Source organism: Heterocephalus glaber, unplaced genomic scaffold (assembly GCF_053883595.1).
Source record: "Heterocephalus glaber isolate CG9 unplaced genomic scaffold, H.glaber_assembly_v1.0 deba00000281, whole genome shotgun sequence".
NCBI classification, from domain to species: domain Eukaryota; kingdom Metazoa; phylum Chordata; class Mammalia; order Rodentia; family Bathyergidae; genus Heterocephalus; species Heterocephalus glaber.
The window spans coordinates 32,443,345-32,459,435 of NW_028258139.1; the positions used below are offsets into that span (position 1 = coordinate 32,443,345).

General features: G+C 39.0%; 1 protein-coding gene across 1 annotated transcript in view; it reads left to right on the plus strand.

Moving 5' to 3' along the window:
* Has2 (hyaluronan synthase 2) overlaps positions 1 to 13,281 on the plus strand; it is a 26,123-nt gene extending 12,842 nt beyond the window's left edge. Inside the window, exons 3-4 of the mRNA XM_004838010.3 lie at positions 7,910 to 8,011; positions 9,248 to 13,281. Of these exons, the coding sequence (XP_004838067.1) occupies positions 7,910 to 8,011; positions 9,248 to 10,177 (1,032 nt within the window). The 3' untranslated portion in view covers positions 10,178 to 13,281. The remainder of the gene's footprint in view (positions 1 to 7,909; positions 8,012 to 9,247) is intronic.
* Positions 13,282 to 16,091: the final 2,810 nt, after the last annotated feature.

Genomic DNA, 16,091 nt, shown 5'->3' on the forward strand with positions numbered 1-16,091 from the left:
TTGACCTATAAAAATGGCAATTTCATAAGGTTCATACCAAACGCAGAACACTCGTCTTTCATTCTGACTCACCCAGGCTTTGGAAATTACAAAGCAGAACCCACAGAAAGACAAGAGGGGAAGAAAGGTGTTAGGGTGTTGGCAGGGACAGCCCTGGCATGCAGGCTGATTTGGGAGAGAGGGCAGCAAAGCTCAGGTGGTGCTTCAGAAGAGAGTCCTTCCTGGAGAGTACTGCCTGACTGTGGAGATGGCCAGACACGGATTTCCAACCACATCTGGTCATCAGCACTTTTCTTCACTTGGTTTTGCATGTCTTGCTTGTTGCTCTCATGGACTGTTATTTCATACCTTCGCCATGCTCCCAGAACCCTGTCCAAACTCCTTTCTGCTTAACTACTAACAGATGACCTTGCGTCCTGCTATGGAGCAAGTCAAAAGCACTCTCCAAAAGCTTTCAAGACCATCTTTCTTCTCTTCTGCTTACACTGCCTCAGTAGTACCCAACCCACTCGTTATCTTTCTGCCTACCCTCCTGCAGCCTCTGGTCTGCTAGGCTGCATGGGAACAGCGCTTTATTGTTGACCACCCTGCCCTTTGTCTGGCTCACCTTCATTTGTCGTCTTCTCTCCTGGATACTCTTCCAGTTCCATGGGCTTTTCACTCAGTAATGCTGACACAAAGCACTGGGGAAGTCCTACTCTAGGAGACACTCACCACAGCTGCAGGTTCACCCGAGGATGGGATGCAGGTACCAGCATTCAGAGATGATGAAAATAGGAAAATGGAGGAAAAATGAAGTGAGAAAGGTGAAGGGACTGTAAACACAAAAAAGAGTATGAGGATGATTTTTAAAAATTAGTTTTGTTTTCTAGAGATCCTTGAAAACTTCTTCAATAAAGGACCAATTCTGATTGGATTAGATATCAATACTCATCAGAACAGTGCTTCCATTGACTTTTTATTTACTAAAACAGCACATTTAACAGGTTTAAAAAAAGAATTTTAAAATGGCAAAATTAAAATTATTTGCAACAGTTAAAAGACCAATGGATTAATGCTTTCCAGTGTATTTTCTTTTACTTTTTCTTCATTCTATAAACAGTTTGGGATAAATTTAACTTTTTTGGATCATTTTGACATAACATCAAAAGACAAAATATACTTTGGTATCTAGATGAGTTCCTTGTTTTTTTTCACTTTCTGTCATTGATCACACGTACAACAATTTAAGTGGTCACCAATCTTATCAGACAGGAAAATAAATAATATCCCCTAATGTGTATACGAGACATTGCCCAGGATAAAACTGTGTACTTTCCTAGTGTATACCACATATGAGCATTTTCCTAAAGGGAAGATTATGAGACAATTTTATCCGGTAGAATCCTAGATATCCAAAATGCTGTAAGTGGAAAAAATAAAGCTATGTAATTCATTATAGTTCAGTTGACCATCATTATTCATGTATTCTGTACTTGAAGGTTTATTTGCAGATTGAAATTTACTTCTAACCTCAAAAGCCATACCTGCACCAATCCAGTGTTCACTTGCATACACGAACCCTGTGGCAGACAGTGGGAGTCCCCACAGGCACAGGGGCCCGCTGGTGTCAGACAGAGGGATCCTTTGCCTCCTTATCTCAGCTTTCAGTCTGTAAACAGTTATCCTACTTATAGTCCGCTTAATGCCATGTTTCTCCTGTTTTTGTGCTTCTGCTGGTGTCCCCTGAGTTAGTGCAGAGGTTATGTCTAGATTCCCCATGCAGGGCTCCACTTGGTGCCATTTTACATCCTTTGGCCTCTTGATTCTTTCTAGCAGCCCACTGAAGTTCTGCCAGAGTGAGAGCAAAACAAAATTAAAAGGCTCATTGGAATTTGCTTTCATCAGCTACTGTCATGTTTCTCACTTTCTCTTTTAAAATCTACCCTTTTCTCGAAAGTTGGGGGTTCTTATAACGACATCCTGATTTGAAAACCATCATGGCGGGTTTCCTTAGAAGGAGAACTCCAAACATCCTGAGTGTTTTACGGACAACTGCAGAGGTGACAACATTTTGTTGTCACTTTTGCAGCTGGCTTGTCACCTTTGCTTTGTACCTCCTGTTAACTTTCATGGCCAGCTTTCCTAACAAGGAGAAGAGAAATCAGTGAGTGCTGTTTTCACTTGAATGGTGGGAGATGTTATAGGGTGACTGAAGGACCCATTTTGTAACAATTTAGAGAATTCATCCTAACAAGGAATGCTTATATCTTTCTGCTTCCTTTTAAGAAAAATAGCAGAAATGCCAAACTTCTTAGGTGGCTATAATATAGAGATTTTTTCATTGGCTAGATTTGAGAGCTCATCCTTAACTAAATTACTTTGAAAAAAATCATCCTTCCCATGCCTTATGCCCTTTCCCAAAGAAAGATGCTTATTATTATTATTAATTATTATTATATTATTATTTTAGTATATTTCGTTCTTCTGGAGTGTTTTTACTTATTAATTTCAAGGGATCTTTGTAGCTTGGAAATTTTTTAGATTTTATGATTTTGTATTTACCACATAATCGGAGGCTTATAAACTTAACTGTATACTTACATCTGCATTTCATTTATCTAGAATGCAAATAAACAGAAAATCAATACTTACAAAAATAAAGCATCATGCAGTATTTACAAATCCCTCGAAGTCTGTGGTAGTATAATTAATGACAGTTAGTGGCCATTGGTGACTGAGTTTTTTAAGTAAGTGCTAGAGATGAAACCAGGGCCTTGTGTGTACTAAGCAGACCTGTCATTCAGCTGTAACCCTAGCTCCTTGTAAGCTTTGGACAAACCTTTTGATTATGTGAGAAATTCTAAATTGTATGCAGTATTCTATGCAAAGGTTATTTTTGTCCTCAATTTTTGGTTTCCCCCTTATCCTGCACATGAAAAATCCCACAGAAACCATCATACATTACACTTTTTCACCAGACAATGCAATTTTCAACATCTAGATTTTATTAATTTATTTTACTGGCAGTACTGAAGATTGAACCTAGGGGCCCTGACCTTTTCATTTTAGTCTGAGACAGGGTTTTGCTTAGTAACCCAGGCTAGCCTCAAACCCTCAATCCTCCTGTCAGCCTCCTGAGTAGCTGGGATTATAGATATGTGCCCCATGCCCAGCTCAGGCAGCAGATTTTAAAGGTGGACGTTGCCCATCTACATTTCTATACTTTCAAAACCAAAGATCGAGTTCCCGTTATTAGTAGCATCGCATTCTGAAAGTTTAATGTTAATAAAAAGATGCGACGTGCTTGTGAAGTTCAGCGGGTCTAGGTCCACCTTTGCTGCAGGATAAGCTTCAGTGCACTACACCCCGACTTATTGCAGGTCATGGATGAATCAGAGTCATTGGCAAACTGGTGTTAATTATTTTATTTATTTTCGCCAATTAACAACCTAAAGACATTTATATTGCTGGCTCCAGAATTCAACTTGTCTTGTTTAAATTTCTTAGATACTAGAGGAGGTACTGATTTCCTTCTCTTTGAGTGCGTCATAGCTTATTTACAGTAATTATAACAAAGATCCCTTCTCTCTCTGGGGCCTAGTTTCAAGAATGTTTGCCTTCAGTTTGGTTTATCTCTTCTTAGTATTTGTGACTTCCGTTTGCTGAGCATTTACTATGAGCTAGCCACTATTAAGTGATTTACATGTATTATTTCATTGACTGTTACAACAAACTTAGGAGACCAATATGTTATCCATGCTTTTCCTGTGACGAATGGAGGCTTGTGAAGATGAGTAAAGAGACCCTAGCGAAGAAGCTTTACCAAGTTTACCTGCTGAGACACTGCAGATTGGCACCCAGACCTATCTGATTCCAAAGCCTTGCACGGTGTGTTTTTTTCGGTACACTGGTGTACTATTAGGAGTTTAGGGAGAGGGGCACCATCTTGTGTTTCCTACTAAGTAACTATTTTTGAAATTTTTATTCTTTTTTTTCATTAAGACAATGGCTGGGGAGTGGGAGAAACAGAACTTCTGTTTGCTTTGTAATTAAGTAATGGCAAGGACCAAGAGAAATTTCACAGTCTGGGTCAAGGGCAAGGTGAAGAGTCGGGGTTAAGAAAGGACTAAAACTTAGGAACAGGAGAAGGGCAGCACTAGAGCAGCAGAAGGGTTACTGATTTATTTTCAACCTGTTTCCTCATTGAAGGTGGTCAGAACAATTTCCTCTCACTGTGTTGGCTTTCAACAGCTTTTAAATTGGAATAGGAGGGAAAGGAGGGGATTCATTTGTCCAGACGAAAGGAAAGATGTTGAAGAATGAGAAAACAAGTGAACATCTAGAGACAGCACTTTAGATTGGGTCATAACATTTGGAAGGCATGGGGTAGACAGATAGTAGCGTTTCCAGAGGAGCGTTTATTTGGATTGGTGTGAAGAAGATTCCCTTTTCAGATCAATGAGATAATTTGGAATGGACAGGAGTAGATAGCTCTGGATAAATCTAAATTTGTTCATATGATAAGAGAGTTGCAATGTGGAATCAATCCCAAGTTCTTTCAATTCCTGGTGATTCACTCTGCAGCCATCATCTATTTGTGGTAGTGATTGTCATGAGTTTGCTTGCAGAGTAGAAAATTTAAGGATTATCTCTTTATATTTGCAGCATACTTCTCTGTAGTCCCCTTGTAACTCACAAAGCACATTTAGTTACATACTAATACATCAGGATGGTCGTAAAAAGCTTGTCCAAGGTCAATAGGCTTCCTAAGTTACAGGACTCAATACTTGCATTTAGGGTTCTTGATGTTGTAGGCATTTGTTCTTAAAATAGGCAGTTTTGACTAAAGACAATTTGTATAGTAGATTATTATTAATATTCTATGCTTTATGCAATAATTATTCTTCATGACGCATAAAGCAGGAGGAAACTTTAGAAAAAATCTAATGAAATTACAATAGGAATTTGAAATGTATTTAATCTCAGTGTTGCTGTTATTTTTATGTAAACAGGACCTTTCTCCTGGAACCAATTATTTTCAACCCTGAGTAACAAACTTTGCTTATTTTTATATCCTTTTGGCTGGATAATAAATATCAGGCTTTGCAACTGTTCAACTTTAGTTCTTGTCCTGTGAAAGCAGTTATGAAGTACATGTAAATGAGCGAGCATGGCTGGATTTCAATAAAGCTATTCATGGACTGTGAAATTTTAATTTCTTATAATTTATATAGAGCACAAAATATTTTTTTATTTTTTTCAATCATCTAAAATATGAAGTTCTCCACAGCTCCACGGACATAGTGAAAGAGGTAGTAGACTGGACTTCACCTGAAGGTCTCAGTTGGCCTCTGCTGCTGTAGCCAGGGAGGAGAAGGGCGGTGTTAACTCTTGGCTGGACAGGGTGCCAAAGGAGCGATGGTGACGTCTTCTGTCTTTGATGTTTTCCACTCACTCCACTCACACATTGAGACTTTGCTGCATTCCCATATCTTCTTAGGGCAAAATCTTACAAGCAGTGATCCCATGGCTTCAGAACTTACAGGAACACCTTCTGTGGGCCAGAAGACTTTTGATTGGTTCTGTTCCCTGTATTCAGACCACACCTTGTAGTTTTTCCTTATGTGAGGTCCACTTTGGCACAATCTGGTATGGATCTCGCTCAGACTCTAGCACAGAGCTGAAAAACCTACATTCATGAAACTGCATACTTGTATTAATAGGCATAAAGTGGCAAGAGATTTTGCCCTGCTATATGGATTTTAAGAGCTAAAGCCATATTCTTTATACCCTAATAGGTAAATGTCGTGGTGATGCTTTTGTAGACTAACAAAGTGTGGCTTTCTAGTTGGCATTCAGTCGGCAGACAGTATCCAGAAACGGAAATCTCTGCAGCTTTTTACTCAATATGACAAACTCCTCCCCAGGAGGTTTCTGAGAGCTTTCCCTTCTACAGAGTAATGTCCCGGAGCAAACAGTCTCTCTCACACTCACACCACATCTGGCACTGTGCATTTGGAAACTGGGAGGGCAGGGCCCATTTAAATATACAGAACCTCAGAAGTGTGCTCAAGTGCAGTCCTTTCAAAGAGGCAGTTTCCCTGGCCTGCTGTGCTCACAAGTGGGCGGAGTTATTTGAACATTAACGCTAGATTGCTCCCTTCCTGTTGTGTTTAGTCTTATTTTAGCTTTCTGGTTTTACTTTTCCCAGCTTGAGTAAATAGAGGTGGGTGTAGCCATGAAATTGAGGCGCTGATTCTAAAGGTGGGCTGGACTCTACTTCAGTTTTCTGTGCTCTCCTTTTAGGCCTTCTGCCCCCACCCTGTAGCCAGGTTCAAACCAGGGACAACCAAAGCAGTGGGGAGGCGAAAAGTCTCTATCCTGTGGCTCTGGCTGGCTTCCACAGGCTTGGGTGTTTGGATTTAAACCCAATGTTAGTAAAATCCTGTTTCTAGCATAAAAATAAATGAGACTATGCTGAATTTAAGTGAAATGCCAAAACTATGCTTTTCTTTAGAAAATGAGTACTTTTAATTAAGTAAAGTGAAATTTTAAAAGTCTGGATGTTAACTTCCAAATTGCTAAAATTAGTTAAATCTAGAGGGGTGGTTAGCTCATGTTTTATAACTAGGGGTCCCATATACTGCTTAAGTCCTTCCATTCTAATGATTCATTTAAATTACTATTTTCATTAGGAAAAACAGAGCTGTTAGTACAGTTGAGGGAGAAACTTTTGAAAAGTTTGAGATTCCTTAGCTACAGTGCGAGGGACTCCTGCTAAATATATCTGATATCATCTTCAACTTTTGAGCCTTCATGTTTCTACAAATTGCATGCTTAGTTAGAAGAGTTATAGAAGAGTTAAAAAGTTATTTTTGGTCATGAATACAGTCGTGTGTTGCTCAGCAACAGGGATGGTCTCTGAGAAAGGTAGCATGGGTGAGGTCATCATTTCGCTCACAGCCAGCGTGCCTGTGAGATCCAGGTGACATCACCATTACATGCACGTCTGTTCCTGATGGACTGTTAGAAAGCTACCTCTGGATGTGGTCCAAACAGAAAAGCCAGACTGACTGGCAGTGTGATGGACAGACCTACACCATCCAGCCTTGAATCTTCTGCTTCTGCTCTGCTTGGTTTGGTTTCAGCACTGGCTCTTTTTTTTTCCATATAAAGATTTTTTTTGAGACTGATAATTGACCTCTGTGGATTACCCTATGGTGACTTTTGAACTCTTAACACCTGGGTGAGCAGTTAGCACTCTAGAATAAAAAGGTGTTCTGAAGGCCCTACTACTCCCCTCTCGATGTAGTGTCATTTATTTGTGACAGGCAAATCATGTGAGCATCTGCTTCCAAACTGTTCAGTCATCTGTAGAAGAACTGCTCATTTCTTTTTTCTATAGAATTTTTTTCTTTTATCCTATAGGAGAATTGCTCTGTTCTTTTATTCATCTACTACATTAGAAAATCCTTGCTTAATACGTCTTCCTTTCAGTATACCACTATAGAATATTTTATTACTCAGAACTAAAGGATAAGTTGCTTAAAAGATTTACTTAAGGCACTTGGTAAAAGACATTCCCTCTGAGTTTGCCAGGCCTAGAGAATTAATCAGGACATGAGCCTCTCATTGGCGAAATTTGGGACATCTCTGGAAAACCTGAACAGGCTGCTTACCCTAAACTTCATTCCCAAAAAGTCATCTTAGCTATTCTACCTAGCAATGCCATTAACTTAAATATGGAGGCTGCTGACAAACACTTCTGCTGGCCGTGACCTCACATACCCATCATCTCTGTGATACATGTTTTCTGAGGCCTTGTCACAGGAAGCCTGAGCATGACCTTTATGCACAGCTGTGCCTGGTGAAATGCAGTCAGAGCTCTTTCTTCTCATTAAGCCATTTTCTGCTCTCCTCTTTGCAGGTTTGTGACTCCGATACCATGCTGGACCCTGCCTCATCTGTGGAGATGGTGAAAGTTTTAGAAGAAGACCCCATGGTTGGAGGAGTTGGGGGGGATGTCCAGGTGCACATGGCTTCGTTTTTGGCATGAGACACTTTTAATATGACTCACTGATTCACTGGCTACATACTTACTGCTCACCAATTCTGTGTCAATTGTTCCTGATGGTTGTGGCACATTGAACTATGGCTTGTCCTGCCTCTTTTCCAGCTAAATTAAAATGATTCATGATTTCCTTGCTGGAGTATAACCTATATCTATAGTGGCCGATAAGTATATGCAAGATGACATAGATGCTTTAATGCTTTCCACTATATATCCTTGGGCCAAAAACTGAATGTTCAAAGTTCCACTAAAATTTGACATTGGAGTTCAGCTAGTTACAAGAGTAGAGAAATGAAAGTATGGTAGAGAATGGATTATGTCTTATCCCTCTGTGCTTAAACGGTGGCCACATTTATACTAATGAGAAAGGAAAAAGTTAATAAGTGAGTTTTCCAGTATGACCCATCCTTTATTATCAGTGGAGAAACCATTTGTGAACAACAAATACAAATGAAGGAAATTTGAATCTTACAAGATGGAACAAAGAGGAGTATGTGAAAGAGTAGTAAGCAATTACTGGGATTAAAAGGAGGCCTCTGAAAACACGAGGTTAGATTTTAGCAAAAAAAAATAAGAAGAGTATGGAAAGTTAACATTAACATTTAGATGCTCTGTTGCCATCTTACCCATTTGGTATCAGATGTTGGTAGTGAAGCCAAAGAAACTGCATCAAAAAGCAAAAAGAAAGAGCCTGAGGATAACAAGGACACATGCACACTCCAGAGGAAAATGCAGTACAAATGAGACTGAGAGAGACTTTTGACATATTGCCAAGTAGCAGCTTATAATTTGTAATAGTCGTTACAGAAAGCATTATTTCAAGATTCTAATTTTATGGGGTGGCCAGAGCCAAGTCTTTCATCACTGGCATTGCAGAGAAGAATAGCAAAGGAAGCAAAGATGGACTGGAGCAGTAGGCAATTAACCAGAGCAGCAGGGACTGGGACATTCAAACCTTCATGTTGGAGATGATAGGGAAGCGTTCTTGAGAGAAGAGTTTATGGACGATGTGCACGCACAACTGAAAACAGTGTTCTTAGAGAAGACAAGATGTAACCGTGTCAAAAAGAGGAAAGATGCCAAGAATAGGGGTAGAGAGGAACAAATCTTATGCTAAGTGGTAATCTCAGGATGGTTCAGGTTTGCTTGGTATGTGCAGCTAAAACTTACCTTTATTATTTATTTCCCTTGCAGATTTTAAACAAGTATGATTCCTGGATCTCTTTCCTCAGCAGTGTGAGATACTGGATGGCTTTTAATATAGAAAGGGCCTGTCAGTCGTATTTTGGGTGTGTCCAGTGCATCAGTGGACCTCTGGGAATGTACAGAAACTCCCTGCTGCATGAGTTTGTGGAAGACTGGTACAGTCAAGAATTCATGGGCAACCAGTGTAGTTTTGGAGATGACAGGCACCTAACAAATCGGGTGCTGAGTCTGGGCTATGCCACAAAATACACAGCTCGGTCCAAGTGCCTTACTGAAACACCAATCGAATATCTCAGATGGTTGAACCAGCAGACCCGTTGGAGCAAGTCCTACTTCCGAGAGTGGCTGTACAATGCAATGTGGTTCCACAAGCATCACTTGTGGATGACCTATGAAGCAGTCATCACTGGATTTTTCCCTTTCTTTCTCATTGCCACAGTAATCCAGCTCTTCTACAGGGGGAAAATTTGGAACATCCTTCTCTTCTTGCTAACTGTCCAGCTGGTAGGGCTCATAAAATCATCTTTTGCCAGCTGCCTCAGAGGAAACATCATCATGGTCTTTATGTCTCTCTACTCAGTGTTGTATATGTCAAGTTTACTTCCTGCCAAAATGTTTGCAATTGCAACAATAAACAAAGCTGGGTGGGGCACATCCGGAAGGAAAACCATTGTTGTCAACTTCATAGGACTCATCCCAGTGTCAGTTTGGTTTACAATTCTCCTGGGTGGTGTGATTTTCACCATTTATAAGGAATCTAAAAAGCCATTTTCTGAATCCAAACAGACAGTTTTAATTGTTGGAACATTGCTCTATGCATGCTATTGGGTCATGCTGTTGACACTGTACGTGGTTCTCATCAATAAGTGTGGCAGGCGGAAGAAAGGACAGCAGTATGACATGGTGCTGGACGTATGAGCGTATCTGGTTTGGCATCTGCAGTCACACTCCCCTGACTCCCTCTTGGGGCTGTACAGTTTGTGGCCTCTGTGCCACCAAGGAGATACATCACTGCTGCTGCAACTTGAACAAAGACACTTCTATGGGTTTCTTTTGATTCTGCCAAAGTAAAATGATACATCAATAAGCAGACCCTGCGGTGTAACCTGTTATGTCTATGAAAATGGAATGAATTCCTTGTTTATGCACTTTGTCCTTACTGTGCGTCCGCCTGACAGTGTTGCCCTATATACCTCACTAGCCGTGCTTTTTGTGGGTTACCATGGAAGAAAATGTTGGAAACTCAAGGAAAAGTTCTTTCAACCTGTACAACCTAACTTACAGACTGTTTGATAGCTAATGTTTTGGAAGGATTTTCTCTTTTAATTATACCAAATGAAATGCCAAAGGAAATCTTAAAGGCCGTTGGCTGTGCTGTATCTTGATGTAATTGTACTGTGTTTTACAATTTTGTATGCCAATTTTTAAAACAAATTTTGCATATTCTATATTTTACTTCTCTGCCAAAATACACCTGTTCTTTCTTTTTTTTAATAAAATAGGTTCTGAAAAAATTCATACTTAAAAAATACCTGCCCAAAATGTGAAGCTTGGTTGACTGATTTTTATGATAGAATAAAATGTTTTTCTGTCTTTCTACCTTTTAAAACTGAATAGTTTGTGAAAATGTTTTAAAACTTTCACTATTTTAACTTTATTTTCATTTCTTTTGGAGAAGGTCAATATACCTGTCACACTTTGGGAGTAAACGTATTTACTGATATACAAAAATAAATCATTGGAAATTAAGGCCAAAGGGGTAGAAACGTGCAATTTTTTTCATGCAATTTTTTAAAAGGGAGGCTAGTCATTGAAAGGAAACACTAGCCCAGCACTGGACAAAACCTGAGCATCAGGGGTGAATAATCTGTAGAAATTCCTTCAGGTTTCCCAGGCCAAGTCAAATGGGAAGCAGAAAATTCATGTATATAATTTGGACAAATACAACACAGTGCTACGTATGCATGTGTTTTACCTGTCTATATTTTTCTGCTTGCCAATTCCATATTACATGTTAGTATGATGTTTACATGGGTGAATTGGATAAATTCTAATAATTACAAAGTGCAGATTCAAAATCGACAGATTGAAGTTGTTTTACCTTCCATGGGGGTTTCTTCTAAACTGTGCCAATAATGGCTTCATTTCTTCTGTTCTTGGCATCCGTAAAGATGTCTATGTAGTAGAAATGATAGCAAGGTTTAATGCATATATCAAGAATTGGCTTACCTATATAAAAATAATAAACCAGGCACTCTAAACTTGACCAGGTACCAGGGAGCCTCAGTGATGCAGTTTGGCCCGTTGCATGGTCGATCTTGCCGTGTAGCTGGTGCTGTGTAGACCTGTGTTGAACACAATCAGAAAACACAAAGGATACTGTGGTGAAGCAGACACATGAAGGTACGCTTTCTGCCTTAATGCTTCCTCTCCTGCAGACAACTACGTTACATTCTAAGAAAAAGCTGCACATTCTACCTTCTGGGAACAAAGAGTTACATTCACATTCTCAAACTCTCACTCATCCGAGAGCTTGTGAGACAAAACACATCATGCCGATAAATGATACTAAAACTTGAGTTTGCCTTTTTTAAACTATTTATGTTCTAAGTTAAGCTTTTATAACATTCGAATGTCAGATCTCTCACTTATAAAAATTGAATTAATTGCCTGTATTTATTTTAGCAATTATTCAATGTATTTTCAGTATAGGATGTATAGTATAATTGATTGTTTTGTAAATAAAATATTTTTGATAAGATTATCGCTGTCTTTTTTAGGGAAGGGGGAATTCTCTTTCTGATTGTAATGGTATGGATTTAAGAATGGGTATATAGAAAAAAGATCATGGTTGGTCAAAGATAATATGTCATTTCATGATACTTAGGTAGTTATCCCGCAAATTGGTATGGTTTTAAAATCTGTAAAACTTAAGAGACACACACACACAAACACACAGTTACCTTTGTCTCTGAATTTCTTTTATGTCCTTTGAAAGCAGCTCAAATTCATACAAAAGTGTTTTTTTATAGTAACTTATAGCAGGAAAAAGAACTCACTGATGTGAAGAAAACTATGAGCAAATTTGTTCATTTTAGTATTATGAAAAATAATAGCAAAATCTTAATATAAAATTAAATATGAGGGCAATGATTAAATGAATTGTGGCTTATTCAGACAATGAAGCATGGTTAGCCATAAAACTCAAGTGTTCTCTAAGAATATATGAGGATATTGGAGAAATGTCATGCTAAAAATATATAACTTTTGTACAATAAAAATCACATATTTATAAAAATTATTTAAATGTGGTTATCTCTAATATTCAGGATGTGGCCAATATATATTCTGTACGCATTTTTGTATTCTCCAAATACCATAAAAATGTATTGCTTTTACTTTTTTCTTTCTTTATTTATTTTTCGTTACCAGGTATTAAACTCAAGACCTCATGCTTGCAAGGCAGGCGTGCCACTGAGCTAAATCCCTGGCTATATTGCTTTTATAATCAAGGATAATAAATACTGTTTTTAAAATGGTTTGGGATACCCAATAGCACTTCCTGGGTTGAGGAACTTTTACAGTCAGTTATCCTGTTTTATCATTTGTCCGTTAAATCCATCTTATTTCCCAGTTTTATTTATTATTTAGCTTCTAAGGATCTAAATCCATCTTATTTCCCCATTTTATTTATAATTTAGCTTCTAAGGATCTTTAATTACTTTGGTACTGTTAACTATAGCCACTGAGCATTATTGCTATGGTAAAGAACAGAAACTATGGTTCCAGTCACCATAATTCCCTATAAAGTCAGTTAGTGGTATCTGAATGGCAACCAGTTTTCCAGGGTGAGGGGACATTCAGGCTTTGCTGGCCTTGTGTTTTGTCATAGGCTCCTCAACACTGTCATTGTAGCACAGAAGCATCCACAGCAAATACGTAAATGAAAATGGCTGTGATCCAGCAACATTTTATGAACACTGAAATTTGAATTTTACATAAGTTTCCTACTGTACGAGATGTTCTTCTTTTGATATCATTCAAAGATTTAAAAAATACAAAACTATTCTTAGTTCCTAGCATTACCGAAACAGTCAATGAGCCAGATTCATCCTACAGACCATAGATCGATGGCCACGCTCTTTAGGAATCCGTTGACTTGTTGGTACCATGAAATACACAGATACACTTTCTGAGCACATGCTAGGCCTCAGATACTGTCAGCATATTTTATAGATCAGCTACTTTAGTTACCACACCAATCTGAAGGGGTTCTGTTATTTTTTGACAATTATCAGTACATGTTTGCAGTACATGAACTCACTGTAGGGAATTGGTACATGTACTTGACACATTCCAACTCCCCTCTTTACCCCCTCCCTCCATCCCTTTTATTTCTCCAGCATTAGATTCATTTGTTTATCTTACAAGACCTATGGATTCTGTTATTACAGCAGTTTTGCAGGTGAGAAAGTTGAAGCTGAATGAAATTTAGTAAGTGAAGATCAGAAAGCCAATAAAGGTGTTGGTAGAATTGGATGTCCAGGCCCCCTGGCATCAAGCTCACCCGTTAACCAGTGCTGCCCACTGTGTGACTCCCTGTAGAGCAGCAGCAGCAGCATGGGAACCTTTGTCAGAATTGCAAATTCCTCTCCCTGCCCTCAGCATACTGACTCAAGGTCCAGAGAATCTAATAATACGTCCTGGGACACAGGTTTAACACGATCCCCAGGGGACTTTTAGGCACATTAATGTTGGGAGTCCTAATCCAGGATCCAATCACTTCTAAGATAGCTTTCTATGAAAATATTTGCATTCTCCTATTGAACTTTGCTACTTTCACCATCATTTATGGGTATTGGCAGATGTCTGGTTTTAATTAAGTTTGTTAAGTCCCAGTTATAGGCAAGAAAATAAGAGGTGTCCTTCTCTCTGTATTCAGACAGCTTATAACTGAATAAGAATGCTAAGATGTCGACACAGGATCCGATGCAAGTCAAAAGAACACGTATGTAAAGAGTGCCACAAGCATGTGAACAGAAGCTCTGTGAAGGTACCCTTTAAGATAGTGTGGTACTGGGGTTGATTCTCTAAGGATGTGAAAATGTGGGTAGGAACCAAGGACTTCCCAGTGGAAGAAACACTTGAGTAAAGTGGCAGAGGTGAGATTTTAATAGGTAGTTCTTTATACAGAACTCACACTTTAATAGAGGTGTGGGTTGTATTTAACTAAGAAGTGGGATGAAATGGAAAATTAAATTGCAAGGTGGATCACAAAAGAGCATATAACCCAGCTGGAGGAAATACCAGAATGAGGTGCTTGATTTTGATAGATCATGTAGGGATTTTGGACAAGGAGCTTCCATTATTAAAGGCAGGGTGCTTCCTGGTGATTTTAGTCTGGACACCCCACATGGTAAGTTGTCCATAATCATGCTTGGGTCTGAGCACACTTACAATAAGTGAGCTTTGCTCTCCCAGACACTTGACTACACTCATCGTCCAGCTTCTTGCTGGTCACCCTCACACTGCTTTCCCCTCTTTTCACATGGGAAGCCCTCCAGGGGTCACAGCAGTCACGTGATCCCACCTTTGCTGTCTCCCCTGCACTCATCCCCAAACTCACAAGGAATTTCTTTGTGTCTCACCTAAACCTTGAAAACAACTCTAATCACCTTTCTGCCCCATTCCTATTTTAACCAACATATTCCTCATACTTCTGTCAAAATTATTCTTTTAAAATGCAACTCTGGATGCAAAAGTTTAATTTCATTTTAAGTGTAACAGTATAAAAGCATCACACATTTAAGAAAATATTCAAGATTGATGATCAGCTATTCTTGTCTGTCGAGGGCCCTTCCTTAAGGTTTTCCATGGCGCCACTACACTGAATGTTTTGCTCTCTCTGAATAAATTTTATCTTTCTCCTTTATCTTTTCTTACTCTCAACTCAACATGCAGTTTCACCCCTCCTCATCCTTGTGTCTGCTTGTCTGAATTCTATTTCCTGCATTCAACTAGCATCTCCTTTCCCAAATACCTTAACTTAGAAGGATAGCTCCCTTCTCTTACAATATTTCATTCTATCTCTGCTGTGTAGCACTGACTGACTTCTACCTCATGCTATGGATTTTAAAGTGCATGGGGCAACTAGGTACACTAAAAGCTTTTGATATTAAGACTATGTCTTCATCACTTTTGAATCATCCATGGTAATTAGCATAATTAGATGACCAATAAAACTTGGTGAATAAACAAATGGATACATGAAAGAACAAGAAAGGAAGCATGGACCCAAGTCACGAATCTTACACTGCTGCTCTTGTCACCAGAAAAAGCACCTGTGCACTGTCTATAAAGTACAGGCATTCATTCAACAAACAAGTTTTGACTCCTGATGGTGTGCCAACCTTTCTTGGAATTTCAAAATTAGGAAATTATATTTGCCTTTATGGAGTTCTTTGAGCTGCTCCCACCTTCCTCTGGGCATTTCCCAAAACTCTTCCTGACTCCCTTCATTGCCATCACTGTCTCTGTCTTCCTAATTCCTATTCTACCTTTCCGGACTCAAAAGGAAGTTACAGAAGCACCTATCAGGAAAGGACGTTCATGAGATAGTACCAGATTGCATCCTGTGATCCTAGTCCACAGTTTTTTAGGGAATGCAAAGTCAATACGACTGAATAAATGAGTCAGGTAACGAAGCTCCCACTCGAGGCTGGGAAACTGCCAAAGAGTCAAAGTTATAAATAAGTAAAATTCCTAATTTTTTATTTATAAATAATTCATTCACCCTTGCATAGATACAACTTATGATAGACTTTGGTTGGAG